This window comes from Tetrao urogallus (assembly GCF_951394365.1).
Source record: "Tetrao urogallus genome assembly, chromosome: 1".
Classification (NCBI taxonomy): domain Eukaryota; kingdom Metazoa; phylum Chordata; class Aves; order Galliformes; family Phasianidae; genus Tetrao; species Tetrao urogallus.
The window spans coordinates 56,406,868-56,430,030 of NC_136813.1; the positions used below are offsets into that span (position 1 = coordinate 56,406,868).

General features: G+C 41.1%; 1 protein-coding gene across 1 annotated transcript in view; it reads left to right on the plus strand.

Annotated features, from left to right (window-relative positions):
• Nucleotides 1–11,026: 11,026 nt before the first annotated feature.
• Nucleotides 11,027–23,163, plus strand: part of ANKRD10 (ankyrin repeat domain 10) — a gene marked incomplete at both ends in the record, with an annotated part of 32,936 nt that continues 20,799 nt past the window's right edge. Inside the window, 2 exons of the mRNA XM_079542928.1 lie at nucleotides 11,027–11,227; nucleotides 17,453–17,605. Coding sequence (XP_079399054.1) covers nucleotides 11,027–11,227; nucleotides 17,453–17,605 — 354 coding nt within the window. The remainder of the gene's footprint in view (nucleotides 11,228–17,452; nucleotides 17,606–23,163) is intronic.

A 23,163-nucleotide genomic window follows, 5' to 3' on the forward strand; every position in this document is an offset into this window, starting at 1 on the left:
CTCCCCTGCACTAACAGGCTTCTTTCCCTAGCATTTCATTGAGAAAAAAACCCAAAGTGTTTCCCAAACATACAACAATTCATACATTTTTATAACCTTTTGTTCATTTTTACAGTGATAATACACTTCAAGAGTACATTACAGTTTTAATATCAAACATTTTTTGTGGTTCAAGTATCACAGAAACATGTAAGCTTTTCTTTACACGTTTCCATACTCATAGCTTTTGTAGCAGTTGAGTAATTCACATAAATAATATTTAGCCTTACAAACACTGGAATACTATGAAAACCCAGCAGTCTTCCTCTTTATTTTCCTAGTGGATATGGACCTAGTTCCAGACACAATAAAGTTTTTAAGAAACTTAACTGCTATTTGAAGAGGATTTCAGCTACTCTCAATAAGCTACTCTCAATAGTAGCACGAAGCATTTTTTAATCTGGACATATAAATCTTATACAGGAAAATCCATAAGAACAAATGAACCAAACCTGATATGTTGTAACGCAAGCTGGTATCTTAATTATTTGGATATTCATCAGCTTCCCCAAAACTTGAAAGTTAAGGCTGTTTTGCAAGTGTGGTAATCCATCTGCTTACTGTTGTAGGCAAACAATTATTTCCCACATGGGGGAAAAAAAACTGTTTCAAAAAAGATAACTCATCTTAGACATTGAGCTCAATATCCACTATCTATCATTTTTAAACATGGTATGACTAAAGATTTCAGCATTAAATCATGCCATCATGTGATATCGGAAAGTCTCTTATGCCCTGTCTGATTGCTTAAAATAACAAATTGCCATTCCTTTGGGTTACGCAATTACTTAATGTTGGTATAAATAATGGCTGTGATTTAAGCTTCTGTGTAAGATGCTCCAGAAAGCCTGCTAAGGCTAATTTCACAAACATCTTCAGAATGGCAGCACATCTTCTCTTCCCCCTAAAATATCAGTGTATTTGTTAGAGAAAGTATGGTCAGTGAACAGAATATCAGCATGTGAGGGTACTGAATTTCACTGTTGAGTACGTCACTACTACAGCTGGAAGGTGAGACATCTGCTAGAATAAATACTATTACGTGGGGATCTTACAGGTAAACCTCCTGTTTTACACTGCTAAAGGCTTTAAGGCCAGTATTGGTAATTTCTGCTCAGAATTGTATGATTTCAGAAATTATTCTAACATACCTAGCAGATACAGGAAGAATGTTCTGAAGTTGCACATAAGGCAGTTTTCACAGTAAAAGACAACATAGCTGAAATTGGGAAGTAGCCATTTCTTCAGTCCAGACAAGCAGTTATCACTGGTAAAGGTTTATCTAATAAAATTCCCAGTCTAATGAACAAAGCAGTATTTCAGTTTGATTCTGTTTATTTTGGGGAGGTCAATGAAAACACAACGCACTCCGATTAGATCAGAACTAGAACTCAGCTACTATAGAAGAGACGACACTGGTGAAGAACAAGCTGACATCTGCAAGAAGTGAGGTTGTTCAATATGCTTCCAGCAGTGTTCAGCTGTTTCAAATGATGTCTACCATCTACAAAAATAGTTTAAAAAAATAAATAAAAAATGCCATGCTTCTTGAGATTGAGGTTTTATAAAAAGAGGAAGGAATAAGTAAGTGACAGAAAGAGACAACAGGCACAAGATGCCTGCCCCACAGATGGGGCATCCACAAACTCCTTGGGCAACTTGTTCCAGTGCATCACCATCCTTTGAGTGGAAAACTTCCTCCTAATATCTAACCTAAACCTTCCCTGTCTCAGCTTAAAATCATTCCCCCTTGTCCTATCTCACCCATGTATCAACCCATGTAAACAGTCATACCCCCTCCTGTTCATACGCTCCCTTCAAGTACTGGAAGGCCACACTGAGGTCTCTCCAGAGCCTTCTCTTCTCCAAGCTAAGCTAGCCCAGTTCTCTCAACCCTTCTTCATAGGAGAAAGGAGAAGGTACCAAAAGGATTTCATTTCATTTTTAGTAGGCCAGTAGTTTACTATTGATGAGGGTATTGCAATATTCTCCTCCAAATCCTTCTAGTTCTTTCCTTGCCATTTGAATAAGACAATTTCTGGTTGTAGAATCAACGAAATCCCAACTAGCAGAAAAGAAAGCATGCATAAAATTTATGAAGGTACCATTATGATTGATCTGCTGTAAGCCTCCTTAGCAGTGGACAGAAGTGATTTTTTTATACCCAGGGAAAATCTTACCCTACTTCTTGTTTATTGATGTGGAAATACTGACCTCTGTAGAAAAACTCAAACTAAAAATATATCTGACTACAAAATTCCCCAACAAGAAATTTCTGGAAGTTGAATCCAAATAATTCTAATAAACTAAATTCAGTTCTATTGTTAAATGAGGATACGTTGATAAGTCTCAGGTTTTCACAGAGTTCAGACAGTAGAGAGAATATCATAAAAATACATTCTTTTCCAAGAGGTCTATTTTCACAATTGATCCTGTTTTAAATTCATTATATTCCATGATTCTTGGAATGCGTATTTATTCTCCTCCACAATATACCATAGTTGTAAAAGTTCTTGACTTTCATACTTCTTAATATCAAAGAAACTGTATAATTACATCAGCCTGGTACTTAAGTCTGACTTCAGTTTTACTGAAGTAAATCCATATTATCATAGAAATGCATAAAAAATAAATTTTCAAGTCCCACTCAAATACGCAGAGACAGAGGTCAGTCTGTGAACCTCGATCACTGCTGTGATTGTCTTCAGAAATACACAGAGGCTCACTTTACTAAAGGAGATCCAATCAACCAAGGGATGACATTCTGTGCAATATTTTTGGATGACAGCAAAGCTTTCAATACTGTTTCTCACAGTATCCTGATGGACAACATGTCCAGCATACAGCTAGGCAAAAACATAACATGACAGGTGAATAGTTGGCTGATGGGTTGGGCTACGTCTGTCAGCGGTGGGCTTCACACGGCTCCATTTCAAGTCCAATTCTTTTCAATGTTTCTATTAATTACTTGGATATGTTTCTTGAAGGTATACTAAATAAGCTTGCAGATGACATCGAGAAGGAGCTGTTGACTCCCTTGAGGGCAGAGAAGCTCTGCAGAGAGATCTTGGTACATTGGAGAGCTGGGCAATCACCAACTGCATGAAGTTCCACAAGAGCAAGTGCTGGATTCTGCATTTGGGATGAGGCAACACCGGATCTAAGTACAGACTAAAGACAAGAAGATGGAGAGCAGCCCCATGCAAAGTGATATGGGGGCTGTGGCAAGTTGAATGTGAGCCAGCAGTGTGCCCTGGCAGGCAAAGGGTCCACAGTGCCCTGGCAGGCAGCAGGCCCAGCGCTGCCACTGGGCGAGGGGAGGGGTTGTCTCACTGTGCTCTGCGGTGGGTGGCCTCGCCTCCAGCACTGGGGGCAGGTTTGGGTGCTACAATATAAGGACATAAAATTGTTAGCGTCCAAAAATTTGAATTAGACTTTTAATTTTACTGTTATTAATTAAGGAATTAATTAAAACAATTCTAAAGAAATCAGATTTTTGTCTAAAATTGTTCCACTTTAAGAACTTCAGGAGTTATGATTTAGGCTTGCTATTTATACATAACTTCTGAGTTATCTAAGGGATTTTTTAAATAGATATAATTAAACTAATACAAACATCAGTGAGCTAATATATATGAAATAAATTTACCTATATCTGCTGAGGATTGTGAAGATTAATCCAAGTGTTACTGTGTATTATCAAAGAGGCCAAGAAATCAGACTGATTTATCATTTATCAGACTGATTATCAAATGTTGTCTCCCCAGGTCAAATCTGAAGGTTGTTTTTTTTCAGTTTTGCATCTGGAATACACATAGTTCCCAAAGATTACATCTTAATGGATATTATTAAAAAAATAATAATTTGTCACTTACTTAGAAATCACTTCTACTAAGAGAGTCGTATTTCAGAGATACAATTGACTGCAGTTTAAAGCAGAATTTAGAGTGCAAATTAAAGGGTGTAAGAACTCAGAGGACTGGTAAATGTTGGTGTGGGTTGACTAATAGAGGACGTAGAATGAACATACGAAGTTTAATTCTGTTTGGCTAGATTGAACGCCTGGTAGAATAAGAAATCTGATGGAATGAAAAAGATTGAGTGAAAACAGTTTTACTCAAAATGCAACATTTCTAAACAAGTAGAAGAAAAATTGTCACAGAACTATAGAGGTAGTTCTGTATATATAGCATAGAACTATAGAGGTAACTTCAGCTTTTCAAGGCAATACTGTAGCAACATTTTGTTTGCAGAATAGACAACCACAAGATGGCTCCTTTCATACTACGTTAGCTAGAGAAACCTCGTAACGTAAACTGCCTGTCTTTTTACTCTGTTTCATGAAGAAAAACACCAGACACCATCTTCTTTAACAAAAAGATGGAGCTATGATTGCTTGATTAAACCACAGTTAGGACAGAAGCACGTTCTTTCTGAAATGAGTAGACTTAAACCCTCAAACATAGCAGCTAATCTCAGGTTGAGGGTTTCAAGAATACTTGCCAGGCTTAGAAATAGACGTGTCATACTCTTCATCTTTCTCAAGACTTTTGTTTGTTCTCTTTGTAAGAGGATATGACATTTTTCACTTCAATACGTGTTTTTCTTTCCCTGTGGAAAGATTTCCAGATTATGGAATTGGAAAATCAGATGATTTATCAATTCCAGATCCATGTAAATGCAGTCATGTCATGGATTTATTTGTTACTTCATTTGACATTTAAATAAATGTTACCTAATATATTTCTTCAAGCTTCCACCCAAGTGCAAAACAGAATAGTACACAGTAACTGTAAAGATATTCTTAATGTAGAAAGATTTGTTTGGTGTGATTTATCATGCTCAGTTGCATAGACTCCACATCTGCAGCCATGAATTCCAAGAGCTGCAATACGCAGCACCCCGCAGTATCCTTCTGGATGCGAGAGATGAAATTTTCACACAGTCATTAGCATTCCTTACATCTCAACGTAGCACAGAGCACAAAGTAACACGGACAGGTTGCTTCCTCCACCGCTGCACAGCAGGGCGGAACACAGCAACTACTCACTAGTGCTTAAAAGGGAGGAAGACAGCATCTCTAATGAAGTATCAGGAGGAATTCAGGGAGTCATCATGTGAATTGCACAAAGAGAAACTTGAGCAACACTCCTCCACACACACACACACTTCTTTTCTTTTTTTTTTTTTTCCCTGATGGAAGTTTGTTAATGAATAAAAGTGCTTGGGAATTCAGTTTTATATTCATCTTCAGTGTGGACATAAATGGAGAAATGAACTTTCAGTGTTCAGGTAACGTTGCAGATTATTTATTTATTTATTTATTTATTTATTGGAAGACAAGAACGCTGAAGGACCTTTTTATTGCAGTGGTTTAGGCTCAGTACAAATTGAAATGGTTTGATATCGATTCCTTACAGGTTGTTGTTGTGGTTCTTGTTGGATTTTTTGTTTGTTTGTTTGTTTTTAACAGGTATTTTCTCTCTCTCGAAATCTTGATTTTCAGTTAAACCTTGTAAGGAATGTTGAAAAGTGAAGGACAGTTTGTCAATAAGCCAAAAATCATAATCAACTCCTTTACTGTCAGGCAGCAGACCTCTTTAAACATGGCCCAGATAAGTCCCACCATGAATCAGGAAAAGAATTAGTTGCGTGGAGGCAGAATTGGCAAAAACTCACAATGAATAAGGTCACTCTTCCCAGGCTCGTAAAAGATGGCAGCTTTACAACTGTAGAGTAACAAATCTGTTTTTATTTTTTACCCACAAAATCACATTGTTTCCTAAGCAATGAAGATTTTTTTAAAAGGCTCCTTTATACGTATGTAAATATTTTTCTAATGTAATCTTAATATATCTTGCAAACCAATCCTAGTTTATTTAACAGTGAGATAGCTTTCTCCAGGGAAGGCAGGAAGAAATGGGGGATGGCAAAGGGAGAGTTTGGCTCCGGCTGCAATAAGCAGCTGCTCTTTGCTACTTGCCTGCAATGGAGTAATACGTCAGTAATTATTTGAAAGTCAGACAGATTCCCTGCTTTCCTTGCCAAACAAAATTCTGAGAACTGAGGGCTGGAAAGGAGGACAAAGAACTTTCAGTTTGCTCTTTTTCCACTCATGGCTTTCTTTCCATGTAAGCAGCTACTGCTGCTATTAATTTTCTGGTCTTTGTGCTCTGAGAGGCCTCACATACTATGCAAATTTAATTTTAGCACTTGGGCTTTAATGCTTCTATGTTTATTAAATTAACTTTTTACAAAAAGAATTCAGCTGCTTCTCCCAGTAACTTCCACCGGAAAGATTAATGTTGATTTGCCACACTGTTTTAGGAGCAAACACAACAGAACAGTTGGTCTTCTAGAAGAAAGGTGAAGACAGAAAAAAATCCACAAAAGAACGAACAAAGTAAGTCAAGTGGTACAGTGCTCAGTCGTGGTCTTAAGTGTAAGAAAAACCAGGAAGTAAACCTAAACTTTGAACTCGTCTCTGAAGACGATGAGTCAGATTCTATTTGCACTAAGGAAATTATAGAAAGTTTCTCACCACTGCTAAAATAAATACATGGCATCTAAAGAGGTGCTACATTTTCACCGCAGTTCACAGATTTCCAAAATAAAATGAATGATGAATAATGTCAGAATTAGTTTGTCCTTTTGTACTTGGACAGCATGGAATTGCACGACAAACTCCTACAAATACAGGTTGTTTTAAGGGAATCAGTTCCAGATAAAATGTGAAGAAGTCCCTGTGTGACCAGGTTCATCAATGTAAATGATATTCAAGAAGGGCCTATTTGTCAGAATGTAGATTCTTAATGCAACCTAACAAGGCTGTTATTCAGAGATACATTAGCTTTGTACAGTGGCAGGTAACCTACATAAGCTTGTACCATTTTCCTGCAGCAGTTGGCAACAGGCAAGAATACTCTTGGGCGTCTCAAATGGCACTAGACAAGTATGTATGGCAACTAAATAAAACTCTAAATGTTAACCAGTGCAAGCTCTCCATAAGAAAGAAGGAGGGATTTGAACAAAGAATGTATTCTATTAAATTCCAAAGTTGGAGTGGTGGTGGTTTTGTTTTGTTTTTTTTTTTTACAAAAATACCCAAGACCATTCTGTGTGAGTTATCATAAAGTCCTCCATCTTCAACCTTCCTGCAAAGAAAAATCAGCAAATGTAATTAATTTGTACAAGAATGGCACATAGAAAATGCAGAGTACATTACAGAGTTGTGTAAATCATGGAATCATTAAGGCTGGAAAAGACCTCTAAGATTATCTAGCCCAACCATCCACCACAAATGTTGCCCACTAAACCATGTTTCTTAGTACCACACCTAAACATTTCTTGTACAAGTCCAGGGACAGTGACTCAACCACCTCCCTGGGCATCCCGTTCCATTGCCTGGCTGCTCTCCCAGATAAGAAGCTTTTTGTAATATCAAACCTGAACCCTGATGCACGTTGAGGCCATTCCCTCTCGAACTATCACTGTTACCCAGGAGAAGAAGCTGATTTCCACCTTCCTATAACCTCCTTTCAGGTAATTGTAGAGAACAATGAGGTCTTCCCTGAGCCTCCTCTTCTCTAGGCTGAAGAATCCCAGCTCCCTCTGCTGCTCCCCATAAGATCTGTGCTCCAGACCCCCCACAACTTCACTGCCCTTCTCTGAACATGTTCCAGGGCCTCAATGTCTTTCTTGTAGAGAGGGGCCCAAAACTGGACACAGTACTCAAGATGCAGCCTTATCAGAGCTCAGGAGATGCGTTCACAGTGTTCACAGAACACTTTAAAATCATGTATTTGGTATCTAAATGTATACTTATTAGACTCTACTGAATATTCAAGAAGTCCTCATTTATGGACTATTTTATTTTATTTTATTTCACAACCTTGAGGCAAAAGAGAACATAAAAGTAAAACCAGCTAAAATAAAACTGCATCTTTTCTGTTACTTCCTTGGGGGAAATGCTGTTCTGTTAAACTCCTGAGTAAGCAGAAGGCCCACCTCCTTGAACTGACAGAGACAGAAAGCTTCTCACTTCCCTTGAAAGACCAGGAATAGAAAGAGGACAGAATTAATGCAAATAGGCTTGCAAATAACAATTTTTTTTCAAAACACACATATATGTGGGCAACTAAACTTAGTGGTTGAACTCTTCTGAAACATAAGAAATTATGAATATATTTTGTTGTGTAAGTAATACAGTAAGCATACTATTTATACTACTTAGTTAAAGAATTTTATCTTATAACATGCAGCATAATACCAGAACCAGTGATTTCTGTGAAACTTAGAATATTTGGTATAGATAACCGGTAAGGAAATACAAAAGGTTAATGTCACAACAAAAATTCTAGTCGCAAAACTTAAGCCTGTAGACTCACTGGAAGGCTGAGGCTGGCAGGGCCCTCTGTGTCCCTTTGGCCCATCCCCTCATCATCAGGGCCACCAGAGCAGGGTGCCCTGGCCTACAGCCAGGCAGCTTTAGGAGGCCTCCAAGGAGGAGAATCTATAGCCTCTGGGCAGCCTGTGCCAGTGCTCTGGCACCCACACAGCACAGAAGTGCTGCGTGCTCTTCAGAGGGAACTCTGAACTAAACTGTATTGCAGTCTGTGCCCACTGCTGCTTGTTCTGGCACTTGGCACCCCTGAAAGGAGTCTGGCTCCATGCTCTTGGCATCCTCCCTTCAGGTATTTAGTTACATTGATGAGATCCCTGAGTCTCCTCCAGGCTGAAGAGCTTCAGCCCTCTCAGCCTTTCCTCACTCCAGTCTCCAACTATCTTGGTGACCCTCCATTGCACTGTTTCCAGTATGTCAAGGTCTCTCTTGTACTAGAGTCCCAGTAGTTCTCCAGATGCAACCTTAGCAGCACAGAGAAGAGGGGGGTCTCTGCCACAACCTCAGGTCCTTCTTTGCAGAGCTGCTTTCCAGCTGGGTGGTCCCAGCATGTTGTGGTTCCAGGAATTGCTCCTGTCTGGATACAGGACTCAGCACTTCGACTTGTTGAACTCCATGAGATCTCTGTCATCCCTCTACAGCCTTCAAGGTCCCTGTGGATGACTGCTTACTGTGGTGACTAAAAATGCTAGGATTCAGTTTCACAAGCAGAATTCCTGCATAATACAGTTAAACCACTTCCTTTCTTGGCGTTTCACTTCCTTATTTGTAATATGAGTGCAACTGAACTCAGCTATCTTGCAGGAAGTGGTAGAAGTTAGTAAGTTAATGAATTTATATAAGGAAGTTAGAAAGTCCACTGTCTACCTGGTGTGGTAGTTTCCATATCCCCGCAAGAGATGCAAAACATATGCAAATCCTTAATATGAATCCTCAGTAAAGTACTGATTAATTTCTGTTCATCATAATTAAAAAAAAAAATTTAATATTCATTACTTTTTATGATAATCATAAACAACACGAGTGACTACAAACATTAGTGTGTATATGCACTGTAAAAGCCGCTTGCCTGCTTTCAGTTGAAGAAGCTGTTTCATTTAATACCAGACGTTCTGGTAATTACCATTTTTATAACATAAGCTGTTGGTAGGGTTGTATTTTTTCCTTCTTTCAACTGTTCTATCATATGGTACCTTCATTATTTAATTCCAAAGCAAGTCAAACAGTGAGCATCAAACAGAGCAGTTTGATGTGGGGAAAAAATACACATAAATCACAAAAGAAGTGTGTATGGGATGATAAACTGTGAAAGCTAAGGCCAGGTGCAGCCTTGCATGCCCCATCCCTGGAGATGTTCAAAGCCATTTTGGGATAATCAGAGGACTGGAGCACCTCCCTATGAAGACTGGCTGAGAGAGCTGGGCTTGTACAGCCTGGAGAAAAGAAGGCTGCGGGGTGACCTCATTGCAGCCTTTCAGTACCTAAAGGGAACCTAAAACAGGAGGGGAATCAACTCTTTGAAAGGGTAGGTAACTGCAGGACAAGGGGAAATGGTTTTAAGTTGAGGGAGGGGAGATTTAGGTTGGATGTCAGGGGGAAGTTCTTTACAGAGAGTGGCGAGGTGCTGGAACAGGCTGCCCAGGGAGGTTGTGGATGCCCCGTCCCTGGAGGTGTTCAAGGCCAGATTGGATGGGGCCCTGGGCAGCCTGGTCTAGTATTAAATGGGGAGGTTGGTGGCCCTGCATGTGGCAGGGGGTTGGAGCTTCATGATCCTTGAGGTCCCTTCCACCCAGGCCATTCTGTGATTCTGTGGAGCTGTGGGCAGCGCTCCCTCCCTTGGCCACAGCGCTCGGTCTCTTTGTGCTTCAGCATCACCATCTATGGAAGGGCTCATTTGTAATCCATCCTCCCTCACGCGACCTAATATTTATAATTATTATTTTGGGAAAAAAAAAAGACGGGGGGCCGATGAGGCAAAGTTTCAAACTAATCTTGCGCGTGTCTTCACACTGACAAGTATCCCTTCTGCCGGGGCACTGACAGTCGCTAACAGCACACGACGGCCGTCAGACGGACTCGCTGCGCTGCAAGCCCAGCTCGGGGCTCACCGTACCGACGGCTGTCCGCCTGGAGGCAGCGCTGCGTTTCCGGGCGAGAAGCTGGAACGCGGGCTCCCCTTCTCCCCGCCGCGCTGCCCCCTCAGGCGGCGGCAACAGGTCCTCCGCCCCGGGCAACGGGAAAAAACGGTCCAGCAGTGCGCGCAACGCCAGCAAACTCTGCCCAACCCCCCTCATCCCCCCCTCCCATCCCCGCGAAGCGGATTGGAAGAGCCGGGAGCGCGGGGGCAGCCGCGCGCTTCCCGCCGTGCTCTGCCTCGCGCCCGCCCCGCCCGCCCAGGGAGGCGCCGCCCCGCCCCGCCCGCTTCCTTTGTGCTCGGGCGGTAACGGCTGCCGCAGTCGCCGCCGCTCGCAGCCCACTCCGCGCGTCTCGGCCCGCCCGCTCGCTCCTTCTCTCCCCCTCCTTCCCGCTTTCCCCCCCCTCGCCCCGCTGCCATCCCTCTCGCCGCTTTCCCTCGCCCTGCCCGCCATGTCGCTGGGCGCCGGCCCCGAGGCGGGCTTCTCCAGCGAGGAGCTGCTGACCCTCCGCTTCCCCCTGCACCGCGCCTGCCGCGACGGCGACCTGCCCGCCCTGTGCGCGTTGCTTCAGAGCGCGCCCCGCTCCGATCTGGCCGCCGAGGACTCCTTTTACGGCTGGACGCCCATCCACTGGGCCGCGCACTTCGGCAAGGTGGGGCCCGGCGCGGCGGGGGGAGGGAGGCGAAGGGAAAGAGGAGGAGGAGGAGAAGAAGGAGGACGGCGGGCCGGCGCGCGGCGCCATCTTTACCCCTTCGCACGCTGCCGGGAGGCTGCCTCTTCAGAGCCGGGCTGGGGGCGGCGGTACCCGTCAGCACCGGGCGTTCGTGCCCTCCTCGCTGGGAAGAGCCGCCCCCACGGCCGGGCTGGGGAAAGGCGCCCGTCGTCCCCGGGGAGGGCTCTTCCCTTCGCTCCGATGGCCCCGGCTCGGCCGTCGCCGTCAGGCTCCTCCGCACCTGGAGACGGTCGTGTTGTGCCGGCCGTGTTATCGCAACGGGCTGGCTGGGCGCCTGGGGAGATGAGTGTGCCTGTGTGCGCCTCCTGCGCGGCCCTCGGGCTGGGAGGCGAAGCGCTTCGGCTTCGTCGCCGTGCGGGTGGAGAATCAAAAGAAGCGGCAGCGTTGAGCTGAGGATGTTGTTTGTGGATCCCGCGGGCAGAGCGCTGTTCAGGTGCAGGGTAGCAGCGTTTGCTTGGCCTCGTTCCTCCGGCTCCTAAGAGCCCCTGAGCGATGGTGGTGAAGCGGCGGCGGTGCGGGCAGCCCCGCGGTGTGCGAATTGTACTGCCGTGCTAAAAACCGTGCTAAAAACCGCTCAGCTCCTCGTTACCTTTGTTACCTCGTTACCTCGACTGACGAGCCCGAACGCGGGCGTTAGCAACTCGTTGCGAATGGAAAAAGATACGCGAAGCTTTCTAAAACGCCCTCCTTCCCTTGGGTTATCGCTAACCTCGAACCTGAAGAGGAGTGGTGCCTTAATGTATTTATTTGAGCTGGGCGTTCCCTGTTTATAAGCGTTCAGCCGGCACAGCGTTCAGGCCTGGGGGTGCGTATTTCTTTTCTTCAGTGATTTCTCTGCCTCCTGATTTTCCGGGACTTACGCTCTGTGCTCTCGCTCTCCCTTCTTTTCCTAATATGTTTCTACTGTGTATTGATGGTGTGCCAGGGAAGGAAGATTAATGTGTTCACGCAGGTGTAACGATTTAGGCGAGTACATTAAGAGACGGGTTCTGTATGTTAAGTGATCTCATCTGCAGTGCTTGTGAAATACCTTAGAAGCAGAGCTAAGTAGTCCTACTGTCTCACAGAAAAAAAGAAAAAAAAAAAAAGACAATAAAACAACAGAAACTCCAAGACAATCTGTCTATCCAGAAAGTAATCTTCCGTGTTCAGAAACAAAGTGTAGTAACTTAGGTTTTGTCTTGAGATAAAATCTGTCTTCATACAAAATCTGAAGATACTGGTTTAACATTAAAGCTTTATATTTGTCTTGTTTGTCATAGAGTCATAGGATGGCCTGGGTTAAAAAGGAAAACAAAGATCATCTAGTTTCAAGCCCCTGCTATGTGCAGGGTTGCCAATCATCAGACCAGGCTGCCCAGAGCCACATCCAGCCTGGCCTTGAATGCCTCCAGGGATGGGGCATCCACAGCCTCCTTGGGCAACCTGTTCCAGTGCGTCACCACCCTCTGAGTGAAAAACTTCCTCCTGACATCTAACCTAAACCTGCCTTGACTCAGTTTAAAACCATTCCCCCTTGTCCTATCACTATCTACCCGTAAACAGCCATTCCCCTTCCTGTTCATATGCTCCCTTCAAGTACTGGAAGGCCTTAATGAGGTCTCCCTAGAGCCTTCTCTTTTCCAAGCTAAGCTAGCCCAGTTCCCTCAACCTTTCTTAGAAGAAGTGCTCCAGCCTGCTGTTTCTTTTAGCGTATCAAAGGAATCCTTTACTTGCGTGTTAGTCACGTTAGTGTCCTTCAAGTATATGTTCAGTTCTGTTTTCCTTAAGCACCTTTAGTTTTCTGCTAGCCACCTGGAATAAGTAAATCATGGGTACCTTCTTTCCTATTGGAGAGATTATTGCATAGAAAGCTGTCAAAGGGAGTGAGTCAGTGTGCAAGCTACCCTATTTGCCATGTTCACTCCTAGGTACCTCACCAAAAAGTAAAGATTTGTTTTAAAACTTCTTGCAATTAAAGTAGAGAGAAAACTTTTTTTTTTTTTTTTTTCAAGTGAAGTGAAACTTTTTAAAAAGCTTTCTGACAGGTTAGGTGGACTCTGTGTGTGAAAGATACCTGCGTGCTTTGTAGCCTTGTTAAGTAATGTTTCTTTGAGTCAGACTGTGCAATGGAACTGCGGGGAGGCTGAGGTAGGAATGGGCCTGTGGGTCCCTCTGGTCCCTTGGGCTGCAGCAGGGCTGCCAGAACAGGTTGATCGTGTCCAGGTGGTTTCTGAAGATCTCCAAGGAAGAAGGCTGCTCACCATTCCAGTTACCAGTCCCCTCACAGTGGGAGAAGTATTTCCTGATGTTTCCCTGTGTTTCAGCGCTCTGGACAAGTTACATTTCTGTAATTAGGTACAGTGCTTGACTGACTTCTCACCAGCTAATAGATGATGGCCAAAAGGGAGACAGTAACTGTTTTTAGTGGACATTCATATGCATGTCATATGTTATTTATGTTTTTTCTAAAATTTGGAATCATTTTTGCAAATGGGAAGTTTGTCTGCATCTCAAAACACTGGGGCTTTAAAACTTCTATTTTTGAAACATTCATTAGGAGTTACTAAATGACATTCTTTCCTCTCTTCTGAGAGCTACTTGTTACATTGGATTCTGTGGGGTTCTCACTTGGTTTTTCTTTGCCTGTAAGAAATTAAATGGCAGCTGAACTTCATGGCTGTTGATCTGATATGGGATGCTTCAGCAGCACAGTCCAGCAGGCACGACCGATTGTAAGAGGCTGAAATGACAAAGCTGATTTAGTTCCTCTTTACAAGAAGTCCTTGCGGAACAACTTGCTGTAAGCAGTGACATCTAAAACCCTTTCTGCACACTTGCATGCACGTACACGCAGTGTTAGTCTGGGCTTGGTGAAAAAACCCTCTGTGCACCAAAGGACAATGCAAAATTACTTTGGAAGAAAGCTAGGTAGAACTGCCTTCCTACACATAGTTGTAGATGCCCTGCAGTAGGGAAGGAACAAAAAATTTAACTTAGGAGCGAAGTTAGAAGTGAATGTGCAGAAGATGATAACTTTTTCTTGGGAATTACTGATCTAATACTAGTATCAATAAAAATATAGTACCCTATGACTAGAAGAAGAAAACGTCATGCACTTTAAATACATAACTTACTCTGGAACGTGACTGTGGACCTTACAATTAATAAGTGAAACACCAGCAGAGTCATTTCTCAATGATAGATAAGCATTCCTAGTTGCAATATCTGGAATTTTAATGACAATATGGTCTGTTTTTTTCTTCCAGAAGGCAGTACAGATTTAGATAGCAGTGTGTTCAAATTTACTTGCTGGGTTGAACATCCGTGGTATCTTACACTTACCTTTATTCTTTGTAACCACTAGCATGTGCCTTTCTGTGCCTTTCTGTTTTCTTTACTTATATCTGCTTACTTGTGCTCTCTTCCTCCTTCTATTTTTGCCATTTGATTGTTTACGTTATAGGAAGCAAAACAGTAAGTACATTCTGTTTCTTCTGGAACAAAAGTAGTACAGATAAATAAAAACCACACATTGCCTCCCTGGTGTTTTGCCAGTATTACGGCTTAGATTGAGGCCTGTCTTTCTTCTTTGTTAAAACAGTTTAGGTATAGCAGTACAGTGGAAAATATCTTCTAAAATGTTATTTAAAAAACCAAACTGATATGTCCTGATCCAAAGCAGAACTATTCCAGTGGGATATTGGTTTTTGCGTGTATTGCCTCTTCCTCTGCACAGAAGTAATCTACCACGCTCTTTTAATAGCATCCTAAGTAGGAGCTTCTGTGCTGCAGAAGAACCTTGCTCCAGCTTTTAAGGGGATGAAACATTCTCTTTGTTGTTAAAACCCCAAAAAAGCCCTGGGGGGAGGGAGAGGGTGACCATCAGGTAGATGATATTGCAAATGCATTTTCACTGGTATGCTTGGAAGAGTCCGAGGGAAAAATATGGGGAAGCTATGCACAAAGAATGTTTAAATATGAAGTTTAATTGTAATTAATCATGCAGCATTTTTAGAAAGCAAATCTAACCAGTGAGGGATGACACTGATGCACCGGTTTTAATGCTTTTCCCCTGTCAATTGCCAGGCTACTGTGTCTACATAATTAAGGAATTTGATTCAGCTGTTTCTGTGCAGGAAATATTTCCTGAAGATGTAATGTTTCTCTGTTTTCAAATTAATTATAACAAACGCCTGGTGTTCTAAAAACGGCATGGATTTTATTTTTGTTTGAAGCAGAGGAGCCTCTTGGGGTAGCTGGTGCTTTTTGTATTGTATCACTTACTAATGATTACAGCTTTACAGTTCTTAGTCATTATTAAAGGGTGATTTAAGCAGTATTGAGATTCTAGGTTGTAGACTCTGAGGGAAGTCTTAAGATTAACAAATATAAAATTTATTTGGATAATTTAGCATTAGAAAAACACAATTGTAGCACTTCTAAGAATATACATGATGAAACTTCTTTTTCCCTAGCAAATGTACTGGTTTGTTTTGGGGAAAGTTATTTTTTTTCTTCAGTAACGTTGAGATTTCTGGAGGTGGAGCTGTTAGAATTGTAGTAGTTCAGTTAGTTTGTGGTAAGTTAATGGTATGACTTTGTTAAACTCATAAGCTGGGGCTCTTCAGCCTGGAGGAGAGAAGGCTCTGGGGCGGACCTTATAGCAGCCTTCTAGAACCTGAAGGGGCCTACGGGAAAGCTGGGGAGGGGCTTTCTATAAGGGCAGGCAGTGACAGGATGAGGGAAAATGGCTTTAAACTGGAAGAGGTTCGATTTAGATAGATATTAGGAAGGAGTTCTTTACAGTGAGGGTGGCGAGACACTGGAACAGGTTGCCCAGTGAGGCTGTGGATGCGCTCTACTTGGAAGCATTCAAGGCTAGGCTGGATGGGGCTTTGAGCAACCTGGTCCAATGGGAGGTGTCCCTTCCTACAGCAGGGGGTTGGGACTGCGTGATCTTAAAGGTCCCTTCCAACCCAAACCATTCTGTGATGATTCTGTGATTACCGTCCAAAGGAATCTTGCTTGTAAAGAGTAAGCTTAGTATGTTTCTTTGAATTGTATAAGGGGAAAAATATGTTCTTTATGAACAGCTTATTTTGTAGCTATTCTATGGCTAATAAACTTTTATTTTTAACAGCAAAACACTGACGTAGAGGTTTTCATTGTATGTGAACCAATGACCGCAGTCAATGTGATGTTTCTTTGTTTTGTTGTTGTGGAGGGTTGTTTTTAACCCTAACAAATGGAAGCCTAGACTAAACTGTTTATGGTAGCAGTAGAACTTTCCTGTCTACCACAAGGCAATGTTATTATTTGACAGGAAAGGAACTTTTTTTTTTTTTTTTTTTGTTAGGCTATTTGTGAAAGTTGAGGTCATCCTGGCTGAAGTTCGGGTAGCTTCTACAAATGTTATGTTGCAAACAGTTAAATATAGTAGCTGGATATTGGATACTTCTGGTAGTACCAGTGGAAAATAGAAGTCAGAATATAGCTTGACAACACTGCACTTTTTTTTTTGTTGTTGCTGTTTAAAGTAAAGAGAGCTTTATTTTTTGGTGTTGGCGCAAACATGCAGTACTGGTTTTTAACATTTCTTCACCCGTAATAACAAAATTGTGAGAATAATGGATTGCATGCATAGGTTTTTAGCATAGTATTAATGGTATTAGCTGCAATGAATTATCTGCTTCTTTCACTTCAGGAAAACATTAAAGAAATGTAACAGCTTTCTTGCATTTTCATTTAAACTCTTCTGGAAATGTCTGTGTATCTCCTAACAATGCTTCTGTTTTGCAAAACATCAGCTAATGTCTGTTTAATAGTAAATTTGCAGCTTTGCTAGATCAGAAACTTTTCACTAACAGAAGTGAACTAAATAGCTTTCATGGTCAGCTCTGAGGTATTACTTGGGCCCTCTCCCTTATTCCAAAAAATAAATGCTGGAATTGAGTTTTGGTTGAGAATCAAGTATTTTTCAGGTATGCGGTGTGACTGAAGGAGGGGGCAAATCCTATTGTTCATGTCTTCCCATTTTTTTGCATCCACTTGGTTTTGCTAGTAAGTTGAGTTTTTCTGGACTTAATTTATGTATTTGGCAGATGCCAACTGTGGTACCTCTGTGTAACAGCTTTTGGTTTTTCTTCCTTCATGTCTTTAAAGCTGGAGTGCCTAATGCAGTTAGTCAGAGCCGGAGCCTCTGTAAATGCCAGTACAACACGGTTTGCTCAAACACCAGCCCACATTGCTGCTTTTGGAGGACATCCACAGTGCCTGAATTGGTTGATCCAAGTGGGGGCCAACATAAACAAACAGGTATGATTTAATGTGTGTTTCATGTCTGCATATGATTCTGTAAGGAGTGTCTTGGTCCTTTCTTGCTATGCGTGTGGTCCTTACATTCACAGACAGACAGGTTATTTTTAACATCTCTCCAAAAGACAAAGCCCTTTATCTGCTAATTAAGATGTCACTGTAGTAGAGAAGGGCTCATAAATGTTGTAGGTCACTAAAGTTCTGGAGAACATTTGTTTCAGGAACTAGCATCTTTCTCCTTCTGGAACAAAATGGTGTCATGCTGCTTTGGTGTTGGCAGCATTACCTGATGCTCTGATCCTGTAATGCCTATGAGGGGAAAAGCAGAAAGGACTAGTGAGATACATCTTACTTCACATGTGAGAATTGGAAAATCAGCCAGTTAATTCATCATTGCCTATGGAGCCATGAGACCTTTGTGGTCCTTGATGACTAATCAGATATCTAACTAGTGACATCTTTCAAAGATATGACTTGCTTTAAGATGTGTTTGGTTTCATGCTGATATCATCTTTTAAATTATGTCTAAAACTCTTCCAATAACTTCCTGCAGGTAGATCAGAAACATGCACTTTACTAACAAATAGTGAATACATGTGTGGTTTTTCTTAATTGATAATTTTCCATTACTGTTACCATGGTTATAGATATTAATTTATTTGATAGCAGAATGCAATTAATATAATAAAGTTCATGTAAAGGACTTTCATGCTCTGCTATGGTAACAGAATCAAGTGCTTAAAAATATTATTCTTTTGGAGAAAACATTTCTAGTATTGAATGGATTTATTATGTATGCTATGCATACATAATGTGTTCCCTTACAGCAATACTCAAAATTATTTATGATCTTATATGAGAGCAATTATTGCTAGAGTTAAACTAAGATTGCTGGGGAACTTGAACTTTGCATTTCTGGAGTTGCTTTTTTTTTTTTTTTTTTTTTTTTTAAAGTTATGCAAAAATAAGAAATGGGGAAGTTTGTGTTGAGTTTTCAGAAAAGAAGGCTGGTGCATTGAGAACAGCTGTGAGACACCAGGAGAATTGTAGAAACAATGAAGGTGACGGGATGCAGAGGCTATAGATGGCATCTTCTCCTTGGTACCTGACAAAAGTAACTTATTGCATAAGTTATTGCTGCATAGTGGTAGAATCTTCAGAAGAGAAAATACAAGAACTAGAAATGCATCTGGAGACCAGGTAAGAATGTAAAGAAACTGTGATTAGAGAGGAGACATGGCATGCACAGAATAAAGATGTACAGATATCTTCTAAATGAGAAGAAAAGAATGAATGAGAATGAATGAGAAGAATGAAAGTTTCCAACTGTGGATAAAGAGAAGAACTGACCAGTAAGGCTGAAAAGGCTGAAGAACCACTGTTCTAGAATAATACCTTCTAGATGTTCTCCTGGAACATCTACAGTGTGAGGTTATTCAAAAAAAGAAAAAAAAAAAAAAAGAAAAAAAAAAGGCAAGAGGAAAATAGCAGCTAGCTCTGAAGAAGAGAGGAATGCAGAGAGAGCTATCTGTGGACTGAGGGCAATGCACAGATGATTGTAAGGGAAGCAGAAGACAGTATGATATGCAGTTTAAAAATAGACTGGTAATTTGTCCCACCTTAGAGGAGGCTAGTTCTGGTGACTAGCCAGTGACTCAGGAGTCTTTAAAAATTGGTAGCCTGTTACAAGAGCAAATCTAAGCAATAGAGGAGGAAGAAATAATGTGATTCTGAATTTTTCAAATGAAATAATGCCGATAGTATCCTACAGACTTTGAAAGGCAAATTTAGGTGTTCACAGGTAGAGGATACCAGCGTGAACAGCACTTGAGAGTTGATATTGTGGGAAGCTGTGTGTGTTGTTGATAATAGTAGGGTCAAGTTACACTTCTGTAAAAACTCCTTTTTTGCTTCCACAAAATATTAATTGAACAATAGGAAGAAATTTTAGGTTTGGTTTGATGGAGGGTGTCTCAGTAGTTAGAATCATAGTAGAAACAAAAATAGCTCTTTATTAAGATGCATCTGTTCAGTCACACTGGTTTCGCATGCATGAGCACTCAAAGCTAGACAGTTTACTTTTGTGATACCTACAGCAAATGCAACCCACGGATACTTGTGATGTTTCACACATGAGTGTGTAAAGCATAGTGCATGCTGTGCTCTCCACAGTTCCTTCAAGATGTTTATAGAATTGCAGTCAAAAGCCTGCTGATTCTTGTTTGATTTGCACTGCTTAATATATGATTTTACTTACTTAACTTGCAAGCTCTTTGAGGTGATCATCTGGGGCTTCCACTCACACTTGAGGTTTTGGAGCGCTATTTCCTGATGTGTATTCTGTTTATTCCTTCCAGCTCGCTGACTGATGCTGTACTTCAAACAGACATAGTCACTGGCTAATGCTTGTGTGAGGACAAGTGTTCCATGGACACTGGATACAAAACACATGCTGAGAAAGATCTGGGAATACTTGATATTTAAACTAGTAAAACTTCCCTTCCAAACTGACTCCTGGTCACTGGCTACAGACTAACCAATCACGTCTGGAAAAAGAAAAGGATAGCTTCTGAAAAGGAATCCACTCGAGTCTCTCAGTCCTAATGTAAACCTCTGGTACTCAGTAGAACTTGCGTGCATGTTTTCCTTTTATCTACCCTGAAGTATTGTAGCTCATGCTGCCTGCCATGAAGTTTAGGAAAGCATTAAAATGCATATCTTAATGCTGGTGGCAGTTGACTGAGAAAGATCCTGGGCAGCAATGAAGGATAAATGCTGAAATCTGCTTGTCCCCACTCTACCTTGCTCTCTAAAGTAATTTCTGTGAGTATATCCCATGATGTCCAGCCCTCTTGTTTAACTGTATGTGCTGGCTAGAATCATTTATCTTTTTTTTTTTTTTTTTTTTTTCCCTCTCCTTGATTGGTGGGCAGTTTTTCCCTGCTGTCCCTTACCCCCTAAGGGTCAGAGAAAGCCAAAGAGCCAAGCAGTGATCCTGCCTGTTCCTGCCTGCCACTGGACACAACAGGAAGTTATTTCTTTTTCTATTCAATGAGCAGTGCCTACTAATAGTTCTTAATATCGTGAGTCAAAACTTGCATTTAGTTTCCCTCTTGTTTCAGTTCTCTCTAACAGTACAAAGCAATTATGCTGCTACTTTCCCTGATTTTTTGTTTTGTTTTTATCCACGTCAGAATGCAGAGTGATTCTGTGCTGTTGTGCAAGATAATGCAGCAGATATTCATAAGTTCTTTCTGATAAAGCCTGTTCCTTCATTCAAGTGTATTTTTCCTCTGACCTCGGTACATCAAATATTTCTTCTGTGTTACCTTCCATAACTGGGGAAAGTAAGCAGAAGAATGTCGTGTGGCCTGCCTTAAGGGGAAGGGCTAAGAAATACTCCATCCCTACAGGTGATGTTAACTTTACATCCCACCAGTTTACCATAATTTGGTAGTGAGGGCAGACAGATATAGGAAATATAGACACCTATACTGGCAACAACTGTAAACATACTAATATCCTTGGTGAGGAAAAAAAAAAAGTCATTTCTTACGTGTTTTAGTAGCTTTGTTAACCATCTATGCCTGCTGGATTAAATCCAGATTTAAAAAAAACACCATTATTTCTCATCTGTACTGAAGATCCAGAAGGTAAAACAATTGTGAATTCAAAGCATATCTTACTGAAGAATGTGGGGAAAAAGTTGCATCTTCCCAGCTTTTGCTTTCTGGCTTCAGACAGGTTAGATTTCTAGGTCTAGGAAATCTGACCACTTTTTGGGAGTGTGGTCAGTTACAGGCTTTTGAAATTGAATCAATTGAATAAGGGGTGGTATTGGTTTTATTGTCAGGTAAAATAGTGCTTCTGTGTCTTAAATGTGTACTAGAAGCATTATACAACTGCTTGTGTAGTTCAAAAGCCTTCAGTATAAATGTGCATGGGAGTATTTTAAGAAAGAAAGAAAAAAAAAAAGGCAGGTAAGTAACTTTCAGAAGGAAGGGAAGTAAATGTATGAACTTAACTGAATCATTCAGGAGCAAGTTTTCCACTTTCTCCTCCAAGTTCAACTGGAACATTGTAACACCAACAAATTTGTATTCTAAAAAGACAGAACTGGGGGAAATCGAAGGGGAGGAAGTGTTATAAAATGAACTGATGAACAAATGAAAATGTCTAGAAGTCTGGAGAAACTCAGAGTCTGAGGAGAGGTTTATAAAGGAGGTGTCTTTTGAGGCTAAGCAGCATTGTAATGAAAGGCAAACTGATTAACCAAGCTGAGATGAATTCACTGAAGAAAAAATAATCAACAGAAACAAAAGATTCCTCAGACACGTTTATAAATGTAAAATAAGGAATTAAACTATATAGCTAGTCAGTAAAATGAAAAGCATCAAACATAATCTAGTATGTCTCCAAGCTGAATAAAGGAGAAAAGCTTTGTCTTTGCAAACTAGAAGTATCACTCCTCCAAGGGGACGGAGGAGGATGTGGTGTGACAGTGAGTTGCAGAATATGTGTGGAAGTGTGTTCATGGTGCCTTGTGACACTTCCATCTGTTCAGAAGCACTTTACGCAAAATATCATCTTCACAGAAGCAAACAAATTTGTGTTATCTTGAATGCTGTATTAATACTAGGAAATATTTTTTCCTGTACATCTGTTTGCTATGTGACTTCTGGATTATGAGAGAAGTCTGGTCAGTTGGTGCAGTGCTACATAAGAAGGGTAAATGGGGACCCCAAAATTTAATCTAGACAGTGTTCTTGGAAAAACCTCTATCTTAGTGCATTTTGTGTTTAGTGCCATCCACTCCAATTGTTCAATTAACAAAGTTGCTTTCAGTCTTGTAGAATGCTTCTTCCTCTTTTTTTTTTTTTTTTCTGTTGAAAAAATACATAAGCTTTGCAGCTGTTTTGCAGTGGAAACCTTTTTTTTTTTTCCTTTCCTCTCAGTATAGCTCATAAGCCAAAGAGAATTCCTTTACAAAGCTAGGAAACTATTTTAGATAAAAAGGAGAGCAAATAGTTGTGGTTCCACAGGAGAACTTCAGAAGAATGTAACTAATGTTAGTGAATATAGAAAATGAGGTGTAGTAATTTAAAAAAAAAAAAAAAACAAACTATTACAATCTAAATCCATGCATTCTGTTCTCAAATTATTTTCTCAATTCCTTAGCTTCAAGGAAGTGCGTGCCTTTCTGGGCTAGTGATTGAAAGAAGTCCTTCTCAAGACATACATTCTGAGATACTAATGTTTTTCTGGTTATTGGTGACAAGTTTAGAGCAGCTAATAAGCATAGCTTATTCTCATAACGTGGCAAGGAGTATTTTCCAAAGGTCCTTTCTCATCCTTCTATCACTTCCCAGCGGCAGTACTTCATAATTTGGCTGAGCTCTTACTGTGGGCAACAGATCTGTTGAATGAGTAGAGGTTTTTGTCACCTTCATCATACGCATTGGCAAGGTGACCTGATTTGTCCTAAACTGAGCTTCGTATTGATGAGTATCTTTTAAATTAAAGGTGAGGCTATAAATACTAATGCTGAACAACGAAAA